At 44.4% G+C, this 16,212-nt stretch overlaps 1 protein-coding gene across 4 annotated transcripts in view; it reads right to left on the bottom strand.

Moving 5' to 3' along the window:
* LOC103019590 (EF-hand calcium-binding domain-containing protein 11-like) overlaps positions 1-16,212 on the bottom strand; it is a 238,117-nt gene that overhangs the window by 45,673 nt on the left and 176,232 nt on the right. For 2 of the 4 annotated variants that reach the window (XR_009007397.1, XR_009007394.1), the window contains 2 exons: positions 5,648-5,712; positions 218-867 (listed from right to left, as the gene is read on the bottom strand). Coding sequence is in view for 1 of the 4 variants with exons in the window: in XM_057542258.1 (XP_057398241.1) it covers positions 5,648-5,712 (65 nt within the window). In the remaining 3 variants the exon portion in view is untranslated. Of the gene's footprint in view, positions 1-217; positions 868-5,647; positions 5,713-16,212 lie in introns of those variants that run through there. The other 2 variants (XR_009007393.1, XM_057542258.1) reach the window with 1 other exon arrangement.

Below are 16,212 nucleotides of genomic sequence, written 5' to 3'. Positions count from 1 at the left end.
TGGGCCATCCGCGGACACTGCTGGCTGAAGGTAGCACTCCTCCCGCTGAGCTACGCCTCGAAACCATTTTGACCCACTTTACTATATTTCATTTTTTCTTGTCTTTTTTTTTTTTTTTGGTCGCACCACGCAGCATGCAGGATCTTCCCCGACCAAGGATCAAACCTGTGCACCCTGCAGTGGAAGCACGGAGTCTTAACCACTGGACCGCCAGGAAAGCCCTTGACCCCCTCTAGGGAAGTTGCGAGTATGGCTCAGAGCTGTAATCCGCAGGAAACCCCTGCCACTCCTGAGGTCCGCTCCTTAATTCACAGGCAAGAACATGAAACCCTAGGGGTGCCTGAGTTTTGCCCAAGGTCAGAGTTTACCAAGTGGTAGAGTTGGGACCACAGCCAGGTCCCCTCACTGGTAATCCAGGGCTCCTTTCCACAGGAGCTTGTTTCTGATGTACTGGCTACTTGCTGCTGAGACTTTCACAGCCCCAAACACAACCAAAGGGAGGTACTGCATACATTTTACCAGAAAAAACCCACTGCGGAGCTATGGGAGAGGGTAAGGCGTAAGGGTTGTGGAGAGCGGGCAATACATAATAGGACTCCCAGGAAAATAAGCGCATGAAGCCGGCCTAGAACTTGGGAAGCTGGCATTCCCCAAAGCAGGTCATCTACTGGGCATAATCAACTTCCTGCACGTTTCACACCAGTGGCAAGCACATCTGTGCGCTCATGGGGACAACGTGCATCTGACAGCAGAAGAGCTGGTTTCCTTTCCCCTATCTGCTCTCGGGCCTGCGGCAGCTCAGTCCTGCTCTGTGCACTGAAAAGGCCTGGAAGGTCTTCTTTCCATTTCATTAGCTCATCCAGGGGGCTGTCAGAAGTGAAAAGAAATAAGCATCTGCTATGCATGTTAGGGAATTTATTTTAATTCCACCCCTGCATCCTATGGGAATAGAGTTAATAATAATTAGTGGCCCCATACAGGAGGGATAGAGAGGAGAAAACCGGAGGGAGGGCCCGGAAGGCTGGCAGGGGGTTGGTACCTAGACAGGTCTGCATGACCTGTGGTGGCATCAGGGCCTGAGCTGCTTTGCAAGAAGGGTTGGGACGTGTGGTCTGACCCCAGGATGGGCGGTCAGTGGTGGAGGGGGCAGGCCCTGGGCCTCCCAGGGGAGTTCCAGCCTAATCCAGTGCCTGACACACAGAGACAGAGACTAATGAAATGCTTGCAGGTGGGGCAGTGTGTGTAGGCCCAGACGGTCAGCTGGCTCAGAGCTGTAAAGGCAGCAGCTTCTCTCTGAACAAAACTCCGTGGGGAGCTCGGAGGCCTATAAAGCCTATGAAGGCCAAAGCGGGGCAGACATGGAGGATCGGATGGGCGGCACCTCGTAGCAACTCTTAGTAGAAGAAATGATGTGAGCCAGAGCAGCGATGCCATGTGTAGCTGTGGGATGCACCCTCCAGGGGGCAGACCCTGAAGGGTCAGACCAGAGGTGAGGAATGTCTTTAATTAGGAATCACTGACTCATTAAAATAATTCATTCAAGGGTGATGTTTAAATAAAGTAACCTAATTTTAAGTTTGATGGGTGAAGGGAATATGTGTATCTATGTGGCAGAAGGAGAGGGGGGAGTTCGGGGCCAGGGAGTTTGGAAGAAAACATACAATAGTTTACTCTTTTAATTAAGAAAATAAGAGATATTATAACCTAAGAAATTTAAAAATGTACTTCACAAGGACACTCTACTCAATACTCTGTAATGGCCTATATGGGAAAAGAATCTACAAAAGAGTGGCTATGTGTAGATGTATAACTGATTCACTTTGCTGTACACCTGAAACTTACACGACATTGTAAATCAACTATACTCTAGTAAAAATTAAAAAAAAAAAAAGATGGTTAAAAAAATGTATTTCACACACAGAGATTGTCACCAAGACACACAGAGACAGGCAGAGGGGACAGTTGGGGACACCTGTCAGCTGGCCACTCCTGAGGGCTCTGAATAAGCCACACTTATCTGTTGGGCCCCATCCTGGGTCCCCTTTTAACAAAGGGTTTGTCCCCTTCTGGCAATCAGCTAGGTTACTATTGTACAAGATCTGAAGTGCTCTCTACCCACTGAAACTGCTAACATACTAAAATGTCTCTAGCAGCCTAAATGGCATTTAAAATAAATACTGTGAATTGATGAAATGACCAATTATGTTAAGTACGCATGCCTGGTGTAATCCAAACCGAATCTTACCCCATTATCCTCAAAACTGCAAGATGATTCAGCAGGCCCTCTTGCCAGTGAATCTGCGAGAACCGAAACACAGAGGCCGCCCTCAACAGGACCTCGAGCGCTTCCAGTTAATTCTTGCAATTGCTTTTATGCTGGAAAAAAAGAACTGTACTACCTCTCTGCTCAACAGCTTATAAACCAAACAACTATTAGACAATACACATCGGTTCCCCACTGTACCAATTAGGTCATTCTGTTCCACTGATTTCAGGTTTTACCTTCCATTACTTCCTCTTTGGAAATCTCAGCTTTCTTCTGAAAAACATCTTGGAGTGCATGATGATGTCATTATTGCAAAGTGCCCGCAAAGCCCTCATTTCTGCATCCACCCCATAGAGCCCCCATCGCTCTCTCTACCTGTGGTCCTCTCGTGCCCCTGTGCTCTGGGCGTTTCCCTCCTGGCACCACCCCCATCTATTTACTTTTTAAGGCCTTGTACAAGTGTCAACTCTCCCAAGAAGTGACAGGCCCATGTTCCCTCCCTCCTGTCAAAAACAAGGCTCTGTCCTCGAAGCAATGGGGCACATCTGCTCATTTTGCTGCTTTTGGATTCTTTTAGTCTCAACCCGTAGGGTGACTTCACAGAGCAGGTTCTCCCCGGCCCCGTGCAGTCCGGTTTCGCCAATTCTGGTTGTGGTCAGGGCCCACGGTCACAGCTGGGCTTTACTGGCCGGCTGCTGGGTCCCTGTGTCACCCTGTGTGACCAAGCTTCACCTACTACCCTGCTTCTAGGAACTGGGTTTTTTAGGGGATCCTCCTGGCCTGCAATCCCAATCCTTGTGGCTGGAACCTAGTAACAGAGTTCTTTCCTAGTCTGATTATCTAGAAAAACATCCTCCTGCTTGCTTTAGACATAAAGAAAAAATGTGGACATATATTGAAAATATAAAGTATAAAGATGAGAAAGTGAGCATAAATCAGCTACATTTTCTTCTACTTGATTCTAAACTAAACCTTCCTCTGCCATGACTGGGCAGCTCCCTTCTTTCTATGCCCGTATCTTTACTGTAAAACTTTTGTTCGTGGGCATCAGCAACTTCTTGATGAGCCAGTACTGCCCGCCAGAGAAACACAAGAATATGACACAAATGAACTTATCTATGAGACAGAAGCAGACTCACAGACATAGAGAACAGACCTGTGGTTGCCAAAGGGGAGGAGGGGTGGGAAGGGGATGGAATGGGAGTTTAGGATTAGCAGAGGCAAACCATTATATATAGAATGGATATACAACAAGGTCCTATTGTATAGCACAGGGAACTACATTCAATATCCTGTGATAAACTATAATGGAAAAGAATATAAAAAAGATATATATATATATAGATATATATATATATATATCTATATATATATATATGTGAATCACTTTGCTGTATAGCAGAAACTAACACAACATTGTAAATCAACTACACATCAATAAAATAAAGTGTAAAAAATATTAATTCAGAAGAACACGCAGAGTTTAAAAAACCTTATTACAATGTAAGTGTCTCGTGAACGCTCTATACAGATACAGCAAATGAAGAAACACAACAGGAAAAAAACCATTAGCAAATCCCCACCCACACTCCAGAATGCTCACCACGATACTTCTGATTTTCACATGTACAAAAAAAGTAAATGGGATGTATTGAATTGGATGTGGATTCAACGAGCATCTGAAATCTGTAATAATTTAATTCTCAATGCCTAGAGTAATTAGGAGAATGTTTAACCCTATGTAGAAAAGAAAAAAAGTCTACCACCCATGAGACAGAATCTCACGGTGAAATCACTCAACTTCATAAACCTTATCAATTTTTCCCTCATGCTTCTGTCCTGCAGAAATAACCCAAAACTAACATGCTTAGAGCAAATCTTCCCTCATGTGGAACTTAATGAATAAAAATCCTATAAGAAAATGCTCTAAGTAAATAAAATCCCTTTTGTGAAAATAATCCAACCATGAATGATATTCATATCATTGCTACAGATCTAGAGGAAAAATAAGGATGCACATAACTTTGAAATCCACTTGAAAAAACCCAAAGGCTCATCATAATCGGTCTCCATTTACACTTTCTGAAGGGAGAACAGAATAGATTTTTTTTTAAATTATGTATTAATTTTTGAGAGTGGAGGGAGTTCTCTTTTTTCTTAAATATTTAGGATATTTATGATGGTCATTAAAATTAGGATTAATCAGACCTGCCTACCTAAATTTCACCTGGACCAAGCAAAGATGCAAAGAAATTCTTAAGTTCCCAATTTCACAGGCTATTAAAAAGACAGCATACAATTGTATGGCCTTGAAAACAATAGCACAAATGTGATGACATCTCTCACAATTGTTTGAGCTACTCTGGAAACCTGAAGATAAATGCCTCTTTTCTTAGCTACATATATATTCTACTCCTTCACACACATGGCTGGCCCTGGGCGTGTAACTTTTAGGGAAAAGAGGCGTAACAGCTCTAAACCAACCAAGATGCACTGAAACTCCACACCCTAAGCCCAGTACAGTTCCAAAGCTCTTGGCAAAACCAAATCCATCTGCTTTGGGCCAGTTGTGCCACTCTGACACCTACCCAATCAAGAGAGGCTAATGGGGAAGTCGGAAGACACTCGGGGGCCAGCCAATTCCAGCTGATCCGCAGAGCAGACATCTCCCCAAAGTACTTTCTCGAAGTAGTTAGCGTGCATCTCATGGCTATTTTTAGCTATGTGTTCTTCTTCGACTTTGGCCATTTTTAAAGAAACTTGACAGCAAAAGTAGAGATGAAAGGCAGTTTGAATTCCTTGAGTACAGGAAGTCGCGCAAGGCAGCTGAGGATGGACCGGACAGCAGAAAGAATGTCCCCCTGCAAATGATGCCGGCAGGGACGAGGGAGGGTGTGTGAACTCTGAGCCTCAGAACAAACCACAGTCACCCTTCCGGGCACACATGGACGTCAGGGCAGAGCAAGCAACAAGTGGATCTCCACGATGACCCAAGTGCCAAAACACCCACAACATTCCTCACAGCCCAAGCACTGGAAACCTGTAATAGGGTTTGATTTTACCAGCCCAATTTATGCTATCGTTGCATCCTAACTGCCACATAATTCCAATTTCACCAAAGCAAGCCAAACACTTCTGGAATCTGACCAGTGACAGCAGACCAAAGAAGCCGTCTTATTTCAGACTAACAATTCATATCAACCAGGAGACGTCAGTAGGAAGAAATAAAGAGAACTGGACAAACAGAGCCAACCCACAGCAGTCACAGAGTGCCCGCTCTGCAGCAGACAGAACTCTCCCGACAGATACCAGGAGTGAAGGAGGAGTGTGGGGATGGGGGAGGGGGAGGGGGAGGGGGAGGGGGGGCCGCCAGAGACCTACCTTGTAGAAGGGCTCCATTTCTCTTGAAGAAGGTGCTGCCCGGCCAGAGGGGTGGACCTGATGTGCTAAAACAGAATAGAAACCAGCGTGAGGGCGAGCTTGTCTACACTCACTCAGCAGCACTCAGAACTACCGTTCCTCCAAACGCATCCTTCAAAATGGCCTCAGCACACTTTCCCAATTATGCATTATTTACACCCTCTGAAAATGCATCTTTAAAAACCGTTAGGGCTTCCCTGGTGGCGCAGTGGTTGAGAATCTGCCTGCTAATGCAGGGCACACGGGTTCGAGCCCTGGTCTGGGAAGATCCCACATGCCACGGAGCAGCTGGGCCCGTGAGCCACAACTGCTGAGCCTGCGCGTCTGGAGCCTGTGCCCCGCAACGGGAGGGGCCGCGATAGTGAAAGGCCGGCGCACCGCGATGAAGAGCGGTCCCCGCACCGCGATGAAGAGTGGCCCCCACTTGCCGCAACTAGAGAAAGCCCTCACACGAACCGAAGACCCAACACAGCCAAAAAATAAATAAATAAATAAAGTAGCTATAAAAATGATCTCTCTTTAAAAAAAAAAAAACAAACCGTTAGGCTTGTCTTATGATGAATGGGCTTCATATTTCAACGTGCAGAACCCGTCCATGTGGGTATTCAGGTTACTGTCCTAACCCTGCTCCCTCTTGGGCACTGAAATCATTGGCAGGTAAACAAAATGGCCACATCAGATGCTCAACGTCATAGCTTATAACTTTCGCTAATTGCTTCATAATTTGATGACTTTATGAGGCAAAGAACTCCCATCCATGTCTTCTGAGATCAGCAGGTTTTCCACTACTTCCTAGTGCCACCTGCCCATTATAAATGCGAGCTTGCCTTTCTTGGCTTTTCTACCACCAAATTCTTAATATACAGATATGACCTTGATCGACTCCCTCCCTCCCCTGTCTTCTTGTTTCGTATCCCGTTTTCAATTCCTTGGCTTAAAATGTTGCACTCCATATCCTATAAAACATTTTGCAGATATGTTACCACTCATGGTCCTGTAACAGGAGAGGCAAGAAAAGACGAAAGATTAATGTATCACAATGACACCTTACTACATTTATAGACAAGCATTTTCACTGTTTTAAGACACCCAGTGAAAAACTTTTTAACCAAGCCGGTCTTGGAGTAGAAAGGAGGTGATTCTAAATCAAGGATTGGTTTAGATTAATGTTAGAAAGCACTTAGTCAAAATTGTTACTACAGCCAGCCCAAGAGGCAGTATAAATTACTTTCTCCAAAATAGAATGTGGCAAATGATACCGGTTAATGAATCATCTATCACCTTCAATGTTAAAAATAATTTAAAAGTTGGTCTAAATAATAAGTTTGTAAGTTTGGCAAACACGGACACACACACACACACACACACACACACACACACACACACACACAGAATAAGAAATCTGAAGGACTATCCAATGAATGTTTCTAGAGTCAATCAGAGTCTCTAGCAATGCAGGGGAACAATACTGTTAACAAGAAGGAGAAATGCCAGTGACACATTCTGTTGACCAACATTTCGTCCCCAGAGGTACAAATAGCACACCAGGTATGGGGACATGGACATGTTACATGGTTGGTGAGGAGTAGAGAAGGAGGAAGCAAAGTGCTACAGCACACAAATACATCAAAGCAATGTCCCTAGGTCTGAAGTGGGTCTCTTGTAGACAGCATATATATGGGTCTTGTTTTTGTATCCATTCAGCCAGTCTATGTCTTTTGGTTGGGGCATTTAATCCATTCACGTTTAAGGTAATTATCGATATGTATGTTCCTATGACCATTTTCTTAATTGTTTTGGGTTTGTTTTTGTAGGTCCTTTTCTTCTCTTGTGTTTCCCACTTAGAGAAGTTCCTTTAGCATTTGTTGTAGAGCTGGTTTGGTGGTGCTGAATTCTCTTAGCTTTTGCTTGTCTGTAAAGCTTTTGATTTCTCCATCAAATCTAAATGAGATCCTTGCTGGGTAGAGTAATCTTGGTTGTAGGTTCTTCCCTTTCATCACTTTAAGTATATCATGCCACTCCCTTCTGGCTTGCAGAGTTTCTGCTGAGAAATCAGCTGTTAATCCACTCTCACCACTATTATTCAACATAGTTCTGGAAGTCCTAGCCACGGCAATCAGAGAAGAAAAAGAAATAAAAGGAATACAAATTGGAAAAGAAGAAGTAAAACTGTCACTGTTTGCGGATGACATGATACTATACATAGAGAATCCTAAAACTGCCACCAGAAAACTGCTAGAGCTAATTAATTAATATGGTAAAGTTGCAGGTTACAAAATTAATGCACAGAAATCTCTTGCATTCCTATACACTAATGATGAAAAATCTGAAAGAGAAATTATGGAAACACTCCCATTTACCATTGCAACAAAAAGAATAAAATACCTAGGAATAAACCTACCTAGGGAGACAAAAGACCTGTATGCAGAAAACTATAAGACACTGATGAAAGAAATTAAAGATGATACCAACAGATGGAGAGATATACCATGTTCTTGGATTGGAAGAATCAACATTGTGAAAATGAGTATACTACCCAAAGCAATCTACAGATTCAATGCAATCCCTATCAAACTACCAATGGCATTTTTTACGGAGCTAGAACAAATCATCTTAAAATTTGTATGGAGACAGAAAAGACCCCGAATAGCCAAAGCAGTCTTGAGGCAAAAAAATGGAGCTGGAGGAATCAGACTCCCTGACTTCAGACTATACTACAAAGCTACAGTAATCAAGACAATATGGTACTGGCACAAAAACAGAAACATAGATCAATGGAACAAGATAGAAAGCCCAAAGATTAACCCACACACCTATGGTCAACTAATCTATGACAAAGGAGGCAAAGATATACAATGGAGAAAAGACAGTCTCTTCAATAAGTGGTGCTGGGAAAACTGGACAGCTACATGTAAAAGAATGAAATTAGAATACTCCCTAACACCATACACAAAAATAAACTCAAAATGGATTAGAGACCTAAATATAAGAGTGGACACTATAAAACTCTTAGAGGAAAACATAGGAAGAACACTCTTTGACATAAATCACAGCAAGATCTTTTTTGATCCACCTCCTAGAGTAATGGAAATAAAAACAAAAATAAACAAATGGGACCTAATGAAACTTCAAAGCTTTTGCACAGCAAAGGAAACCATAAACAAGACGAAAAGACAACCCTCAGAATGGGAGAAAATATTTGCAAATGAATCAACGGACAAAGGATTAATCTCCAAAATATATAAACAGCTCATTCAGCTCAATATCAAAGAAACAAACACCCCAATCCAAAAATGGGCAGAAGACGTAAATAGACATTTCTCCAAAGAAGACATACAGACGGCCACGAAGCACATGAAAAGATGCTCAACATCACTAATTATTAGAGAAATGCAAATCAAAACTACAATGAGGTATCACCTCACTCCTGTTAGAATGGGCATCATCAGAAAATCTACAAACAACAAATGCTGGAGAGGGTGTGGAGAAAAGGGAACCCTCTTGCACTGTTGGTGGGAATGTAAATTGATACAGCCACTATGGAGAACAATATGGAGGTTCCTTAAAAAACTAAAAATACAATTACCATATGACCCAGCAATCCCACTACTGGGCATATACCCAGAGAAAACCGTAATTCAAAAAGACACATGCACCCGAATGTTCATTGCAGCACTATTTACAATAGCCAGGTCATGGAAGCAACCTAAATGCCCATCAACAGACGAATGGATAAAGAAGATGTTGTACATATATACAATGGAATATTACTCAGCCATAAAAAGGAACGAAATTGAGTCATTTGTTGAGACGTGGATGGATCTAGAGACTGTCATACAGAGTGAAGTAAGTCAGAAAGAGAAAAACAAATATCGTATATTAATGCATGTATGTGGAACCTAGAAAAATGGTACAGATGAGCCAGTTTGCAGGGCAGAAGTTGAGACACAGATGTAGAGAATGGACATACGGACACCAAGGGGGGAAAACTGCGGTGAGGTGGGGATGGTGGTGTGCTGAATTGGGCGATTGGGATTGACATGTATACACTGATGTGTATAAAACTGATGCCTAATAAGAACCTGCAGTATAAAAAAAAAAAAAAAAAAAAAAAAAAAAAAAAAAAAAAAAAAAAAAGCAATGTCAAACGTGTTAGAAAACACACAGTATGAACCTTGATGTAAATGATAAAACTTTTGTTTTATTTTGGTTCGGATCCACTCCACTCAGAGTAAGTGAGGATAATGCATCCCAGCTATGGCTTCTCCTGCAGCCCTGATTCTCAGCTCTGGCTGCTGTGGCCTCTGAGTGGCCAGGAGTTGCACAGGACAACAGGAGATCTGGCTGGGGTCTCAGGGCTGCAGGATGATGGCAGCAAGCTGAGTTCTCTTCTATGTGATTCCTGTCCTATTCCGATTTGAGGCTGTTAAGGCTCAAAGTTGCATGAAGAATAATGTGCATTAAAATGCTTAAGATTATCTTTTAACAACCCCAGCCAGCTCCTGGGATTCTACCATCTTATTTTTATAAGAAAGCAGGAAATAGCCAGCTGGCTGTGGCCAACACTGAATCACCTGATTTCTAAAGATATTTAAAAACTGAGGACTTCATTATAGAGGAGTTGGCGCTTCTGGAGAATTCAATAATTGACTATTAGTGCAGGAGCCTGAATATCCAGCTCACTTCCCTCCAAATCTCCTTTTTATTCTGAACTTGATTTGGCTGAAAACTGAGTAGACGCCAGGGATGGAGTAAACGTGGGGAACGGAGGACGGGTAAATCCAGTGGTTTAGCTAAGGAAAATTCTCTGTATGATAGAAATCTACTTCAAGATTTCTACAACATCCTTTTAATGTACCTAAGTCACTGATCGCTATTCTGGTCGTTCTGCTGTGCTGCCGGTGTAATCTACACTCTCACAGTGGAGACAGATCTGGACTGGCCCACCTACCTGCTCTGACGTAGCACCCGTTGTGACTGATGCATTCACCTGTGGGCTCGATTCCTGCCATGCTAATTGCAAAGCTTTTGAGCTCAGTGACCCCATATTCTACACTGTTCTTTGGGATGGTCCCTCCAAATGACATCTTCTAACTGTTAGGAGAGTTAAGGATTTATTAAGAGCTTGTTGAAAACTGTGCTTGGACATGGAGAGAAAAATTAGAAGCCATATTTTATGGCCTCTAGGAGCTTACTGTCATACTTAGCTAGCTATAACCTCTGTGACGCTATCTAAAGAGACTAGAAATGCTTGTGGAAAGGCCAACGGTTATGGCCCTAGTGGCTACAGGTTGGGGAGACAGCAAACTGATTTTTTTCCTCCATCTGGAGATATCCCTGGCTCACTGACCTTTAAAGCTCAAAGTTAGCTTTTAAAAAGTATATAAAGTTACTTAAAAATGTATAACAACCATAGTAATTCAGAGAAGCTAGTGGTTGAGATCTTTGTGGGAGTATCTCAGGCCACCCTGGAAACCACTCATTTGTGTGGCAAATCAAGGAGGGGAGGGTGGGTGGCCTGTGCAGAGGAGGATGGGGGACTCTCCACACTCAAGTCACCAAAATGCCAGTGAACTTGTAAATAGTCACTGCCATGGGAAGTGGCCACTAGGGCCCCCTTCAACCTACCAGGGTGGGTTTTAATCACCTTACAATGGTGCTCACATTGCCTGAAGACAGGATGCCAAATTACCACGTACAGAGCACAATGATCAACACTTTTCTGTGGGATCCTCCGATCCCATGAGAGGGCAAGGCAGAACCCACTTTCTCCATTCTTCAGGTGAGGAGATGGAGGGACTTGTCCAAGTCATCACACGGCTGGTGAGTGACCAGCCCAAGACCAGCCCACTGCACCACAGAGACACACGTCAATGGCCCCGGTTTCATTTCTCATCGTCCAGCTTTCTCTTCCAGTCTTTCGGCACCAAACCCTTAGCTATCCTTCTCCATGGAAGAAGGCTGTGGACGGTATTTCACTAGGAATCTCTCCAAGGCAAAATCCCAGGCTAGAAAAAGCAATCAGGCTCACCAGATGCGAAAGACAGACACGTGGGCTCATATTAGCAGAAACAATACAACGCTGGCGCCACCAATGTCTCACTTCAGTAATGCTCTAACAAAAGCTCATGACCTTCAGCACCAGAAGCCAACCCCACGTGTGGCAAAGGAAGTCGAGCAACAGGTTAAGAGGGCCTGGCCTGCCAGAAAAGGCAGTTTGTCAACTGGCATTTGAGAGCATTGATCCGGCCGATCATTAAGACCAGAGCTGAGCCAGCAAATCCCAAGGGATGTGCCCTTCCACCCCACCAGCATCTGCCAGAGACTCAGAGCTCTGTCTCTCCCTGGGCCTCACACGCTCAGCTGCAGTTCTTCCAGCCCCCAAGGCGACACTGTAGGTCAACAGGTCGTCCGGCCCTAAGGTGGCTCTTGGCATAATGATGTCATCTGTCATGTGACACCCATGAGCTGTCATCATTGTCAGAACCGGATGAACTCTAACCAAGACCCTGGGAGGTTCTGGCAAGATCCACACCTGTATTCACCAGCCTGGACTTGCTGTGAGTCTAAGAAAAGAAAATTAGGAAAAGTACTTCTTTTCTAAGTACTTTTTTTTTTTTTTGGAAACTTTTTTTTTTTTAATGCTTTATTTTATACTTTTTTTAAAAATTTATTTATTTATTTATTTATGGCTGTGTCGGGTCTTCGTTTCTGTGCGAGGACTTTCTCTAGTTGAGGCAAGCAGGGGCCACTCTTCATCGCGGTGCGCGGGCCTCTCACTATCGCGGCCTCTCTTGTTGCGGAGCACAGGCTCCAGACGCGCAGGCTCAGTAATTGTGGCTCACGGGCATAGTTGCTCCACGGCATGTGGGATCCTCCCAGACCAGGGCTCGAACCCGTGTCCCCTGCATTGGCAGGCAGACTCTCAACCACTGTGCCGCCAGGGAAGCCCTCTAAGTACTTTTTAAAAAGTACTTTTTGTCTAAGAACCCAGTTGCCAAATGTGAACTGGTTGATCTGAAAGACAGAACAGGGTACTGAAACATGGATGAACCTCGAGGACATTATGCTAAGTGAGATACGCCAGTCACAAAAGGACAAATTTCAAATTCACAGAGACAGAGTAGAAGGGGAGTTCCCAGAGGCTGGAGGGAGGGGGGAGTAGGGAGTTGTTTAATGGGTACAGAGTTGCAGTTTTGTAAGATGAAAAGAGTTATGGGGGTTGGTTACCCAATAATGTGAATGTACTTAACACTATTGAACTGTACACTTAAACGGCTAAGATGGTATACTTTATGTTATGTGTATTTTACTACCACAACAAAAAATTTTTACTGTAAAATGATAGAGGGAGAGAGAGAGAGAGAGAAAGAATGAATACAGGAAGGACCCCAGAAGAAGTGAATCAAAGTCTAAAGAGTTTTGGGCAGTGAAAGATCAACCTACATGCTGTGTTTCTGAAGGTCCCCTGCAGTTAGCACCTCTGCCAGAGTGGCCCAAAGTACACTAAACAGCGGAAAGGGATGTGGTGAGACCAGCCTATCCTAACCTGGTCCTTACAGAGGCCAGAGCTTGCCTGCTAGTCTTCAGGCAGCTGAGCGGATCTCTGACATATTCTTAGCACCAGAAACAATGTGAAGGCAGTCCCGCTGGATGTGTGAAATCTACCATCAGACTGTGTTTCTCCAGGAATAAAACAGTCAAAGCAGTTGTAATGAAGGCGGAAATTCCTGAAAAAATACTGGGAATTCTACTGTTAATTCTAACTGTGGATTGATCAACAGAATGTCATAGAAAAACAAATATGACCTACACCACATACTAACACAGACACGTTGGGTGAAGGATGCCAGTCTTCAAGTTTGGAATGCAGGAATCAGAGAGACGTGTGTGAGACGGTCTCAAGTTTCACAAAACACCCTTCATAATTTGAGACGCATCACTAAAGAGTCCAGTTGAAAGTTCAGAATTCTCAGGGACGTTCAGAAGTTCAGAAGTCTCAGGGACTTTTACAACCTTCCATATAAAACCAGAGTATGTTGACATTCAAAGGGATCTCAGTGGCCACCTGGTTCCATCCGAGCTGTGGTGGGGACAGCACAAGATTTGGACTCAAGGAATTTGTCTGTTGAAAACACAAGCTGAAAACAGGTCTCAATTCCACTGCTACAAACAGGGAGCAGTTACAGCATGTAGTGCTGGAGAATTAAATGAGATGATGCATGTACAAAGGACACTCTGTGAACTGCAAAAACCCCAGTGGTTGTCTTGATTACAAGAAAACTGCAGTTCAGAGAAGTTAAATGATGTGCTCGGTGCCAACACTTCCTCCTACATCCTGTGGACTCTCCCAGTTAGGCTCTTGGCTTCATTTCTGTGACGGAAGAGCTAACCGCACCTTCATCTTCCTCTTCCCCTTAAGGATGCTTTGAGATCATCTCATTTGCAAACGTTCCTCCACCCGAAGTAGCAATGAACACTTTCTAAAAATCAATAGGCTGGAAGAAGCAGCTTCACGGATGCCACCTACTCTAAAGAAAGCTAAAAAAAGACAGCTCTGCCCAGAATCCTGCATAGATCCAAACTATTAAGTATGGCTGCCCACAGTGACCTTTCAGGATCAGGCAATCAAGAGGCAGAAGAGACCAGGTGGAAAGGTACCAGGACTGGCCAGTTTTCAGAGGCTGACAATTATTGGGAAGGCATTACTGAAGTGATCAGCCAATAACCAGCAAGGACCACAAAAGCCACAACGGAGAGTGTGGCAAGATCACTCTGAAGGCAAAACTCGGATCCTGGTAAGAAATGGAATGGCTTTGTCACCTTAGCCAAATGTTAAGACTGGAGAATTGGGAGACTGGGATTGACATATATACACTAATATGTATAAAATGGATAACTAATAAGAACCTGCTGTATAAAAAAATTAAGTTAAATTTAAAAATTTTTTAAAAAGACTGGAGACTCATCCTGTCTCCAACTGGATCAACCTGCAAAGCATTCCTGTGTGCCCATCACAGCCAAGGGTGTGCTAGGCTGGAGCGGATGGGGGGGAACAGCTGTGAGACTCAGACAGGGATGGCTGCTCTGGAGCAAGATCTACTGTACGATTTTAAACACATCAATAATGTTCCACGAAGTATGCTATGAAGTTTAGGGCTTCCCTCCTCAGACACGTTTGAGATGTGCTGTTGACCTGTGGCAGGGTTTCTCAACCTTGGCACTGCTGACCTTTAGGGCTGGATCATCTTTATGGTGGGGGCCGTCCCGTGGGTGCTAGGGTGTTCGGCAGCCTCCCTGGCCTCTACCCACTAGATCCCGGCACCAACCCTCCCCAGTTGTAACAAATAAAAATGTCTCCAGAAACTACCACGTGTCCTCTGGGAGATAAAATGGCCCCCAGCCAAGAACCATTACCTGATGGTCAGCAACCCGACTAAGCTGCCCTCGCTCTTCTCTCCACTCGCCAAGTCTCAACCCCCCTGCCCCCCACCTCGCCCCCTGGTCCATATCTCATCAGGCAGAAACGTCACCTCCTCTTTTCTAAAACCAAAGCCATTCCTCACAAGCTCACTCACCCTCCGTTATTTCTACCTGTGTCTGCACCTTCTTCTTTGCCAAAGCAGCACCCCTATTGCCCTCTTTTCCTCTGGCATCCTTCCTCCTGCCATTATCCCTTGTCTCCCCTCGCCTCCCCCTTCCAGGACTTCATAGCTGACCCATCATCCAACATCACCTAGTGTCCAGATCCTCCTCTTGGCCCCCATGACCCTGCCATGCACTAACCAAGCCCAGGAGCTGGGCGACAGTGCCAGACCTCTGCTCTTCTGTGTCATGGTGTCCCCGGACTGGCTGCGATCCCCTCACGTCTGGGTCATCAGAGGCCCCCAAGTCACCCCGCCATTCAGGGCTAAGGGCCTTGATGGCTCTACAGTCCCTCTCCCCTGCCCACTCCATGCCCGCCCACATGCACTCACATGAGAGGCTTACTTTATTATTATTTTTTTCTAATGACATAAACTCTCTATCACTTTTGACATTATCTCTTTAAAACTCTTTCCAAGTTTAGCCTCACAACACCCACCTAGCCTGGCTCTCCTCCTCCCACTCTCCTTTCTATGAAATCTGCTAGCTCTTTGTCCAGCCTTAGCCCCATAATGATGGGTATTCCTAGAGTTTTAGCCCTCTCTTCTTTTCTATTCATTCTCCTTTCTTAGGAGAGTTCATGAACTCCTGGGAAATGTGGCTTTTCCAATTCTGTATCTCGAGCTGATCTTGCCTCCAGACTCTGGAATGTATTTCTGGCTGCATCCCCCCGTGCCACATCGATTCAAATGAGGGAGCCAGTTTCCCGCCTCTGTCTCCCCTGCCGGTCCCCACGGGCACTTTCCAAACTGCCCTGGATTTCTCAGTGTCTCTATTGGTTCTCTAGGGCTGTTATAACAAAGTACCACAGATAAGTATCTTAAAACAATAGAAATTTCTTCTCTCACAGTTGTGGAGGTTAGGAGTCCAAAGTCAAGGAT

Source organism: Balaenoptera acutorostrata, chromosome 3 (genome assembly GCF_949987535.1).
Source record: "Balaenoptera acutorostrata chromosome 3, mBalAcu1.1, whole genome shotgun sequence".
Taxonomy (NCBI): domain Eukaryota; kingdom Metazoa; phylum Chordata; class Mammalia; order Artiodactyla; family Balaenopteridae; genus Balaenoptera; species Balaenoptera acutorostrata.
This window is presented reverse-complemented; position numbering and strand designations above follow the sequence as displayed.